The sequence below is a fragment of the Hippocampus comes genome, unplaced genomic scaffold (genome assembly GCF_001891065.2).
Source record: "Hippocampus comes isolate QL1 unplaced genomic scaffold, H_comes_QL1_v1.1 C16797032, whole genome shotgun sequence".
NCBI lineage: Eukaryota > Metazoa > Chordata > Actinopteri > Syngnathiformes > Syngnathidae > Hippocampus > Hippocampus comes.
In genome coordinates this window covers 1-881 of record NW_017839099.1, presented here as the reverse complement: position 1 = coordinate 881, position 881 = coordinate 1, and the positions used below count along the sequence as shown (strand labels likewise).

At 43.9% G+C, this 881-nt stretch overlaps 1 protein-coding gene across 2 annotated transcripts; it reads right to left on the bottom strand.

The window, feature by feature from the left end:
- Positions 1–81: 81 nt before the first annotated feature.
- On the bottom strand, positions 82–589 carry LOC109509173 (inner centromere protein-like). 2 transcript variants are annotated; one of them, XM_019859061.1, is made up of 3 exons: positions 465–589; positions 293–397; positions 82–222 (listed from the first exon to the last, which is right to left on the bottom strand). In XM_019859061.1, the coding sequence occupies exons 1-3, from the start codon at positions 564–566 to the stop codon at positions 82–84; spliced, it is 348 nt and encodes a 115-aa protein (XP_019714620.1). In that variant the 5' UTR covers positions 567–589. The 2 variants fall into 2 exon arrangements, with proteins under 2 accessions (XP_019714620.1, XP_019714621.1); XM_019859062.1 differs by having other exon boundaries at positions 82–216.
- Between the last annotated feature and the right edge of the window lie 292 nt (positions 590–881).

The following is an 881-nucleotide window of genomic DNA, read 5'->3' as shown; positions in this document are numbered from 1 at the left end:
AAAAAAACAAACACAAAATGTGGACGTTTAGAAAACGTGAGATTTTTTTGCTTCCAGGGGAAATTTTAGGTTCTAACAAATTCACTGTAACCCATCACAAAGAGGACTTGAAATACCAACTGTAATTCGGTACCTTTTTCTTCTGGACTGCATGATAAAAGAGCGTTCCCTTTTCAGCTGCTCCAGTTGTTCTCTGACCAGCGTCTTCTGCTGACTCTTTTCCTCATGAACAGCGAATACATTGATTTGCCATGTTTTGTAATTTGTAATTACAAATAACAAACACCTTTACTTGTGGTATGTCTTTACTGAGGTGCCTCATCCTCTCTTTGTGCTTAGGCCCAAATAAATCCTCATCTGCCTTCCTGCTCTGGATGATGGACAAACGTTCCTGGACCTAAAGCAAGAAAGGTCCGCATTACCATCATCATCATCCTTAATCATCCCATTGACGTCTCTCTTACCCTCAGCTGCTGTCTGTCTCTGTCCCTCTGCTGCTTTCGCTCCACTCGGCGGTGCACGTCCACCAGCTTCCGCATGGTCTTCTCTCTCTCCACTGCAGACATCGGTTCTCCCGGTCGGGCGCCCTCCCTCGATGCCGATCGCTCGCTGAGGCTGCAGTGGCCCTTCAGTGGACGAAACGGGAGAAAAAGTTATGAAAGTGAAACCACTCAAAGGTAAAATTGGTGTCTTTATCCAAGTTGTACAATGATGTGAAATTATAAAACGATTTACAAATCACAGACTCTAACCTTGACTTGACCTTAAAGTGGTGTCATAATCCCCAAATTAACCGTAACTAAAAGGCTAACTATTTAACCTCCCAGACACATTGCTTCAAAGTAGCAATGTACAGGGTGACCCAAAAAGATGCGTACCCA

Excerpts from the sequence above, each read along its gene's own strand:
- LOC109509173 (XM_019859061.1), bottom strand. The coding sequence starts at position 566 with ATGTCTGCAGTGGAGAGAGAGAAGACCATGCGGAAGCTGGTGGACGTG. Across the intron at positions 398-464 it reads GAGACAGACAGCAGCTGAGG|GTCCAGGAACGTTTGTCCAT; the intron begins GTAAGAGAGACG and ends TTCTTGCTTTAG. Across the intron at positions 223-292 it reads TCAGTAAAGACATACCACAA|GAAAAGAGTCAGCAGAAGAC; the intron begins GTAAAGGTGTTT and ends GCTGTTCATGAG.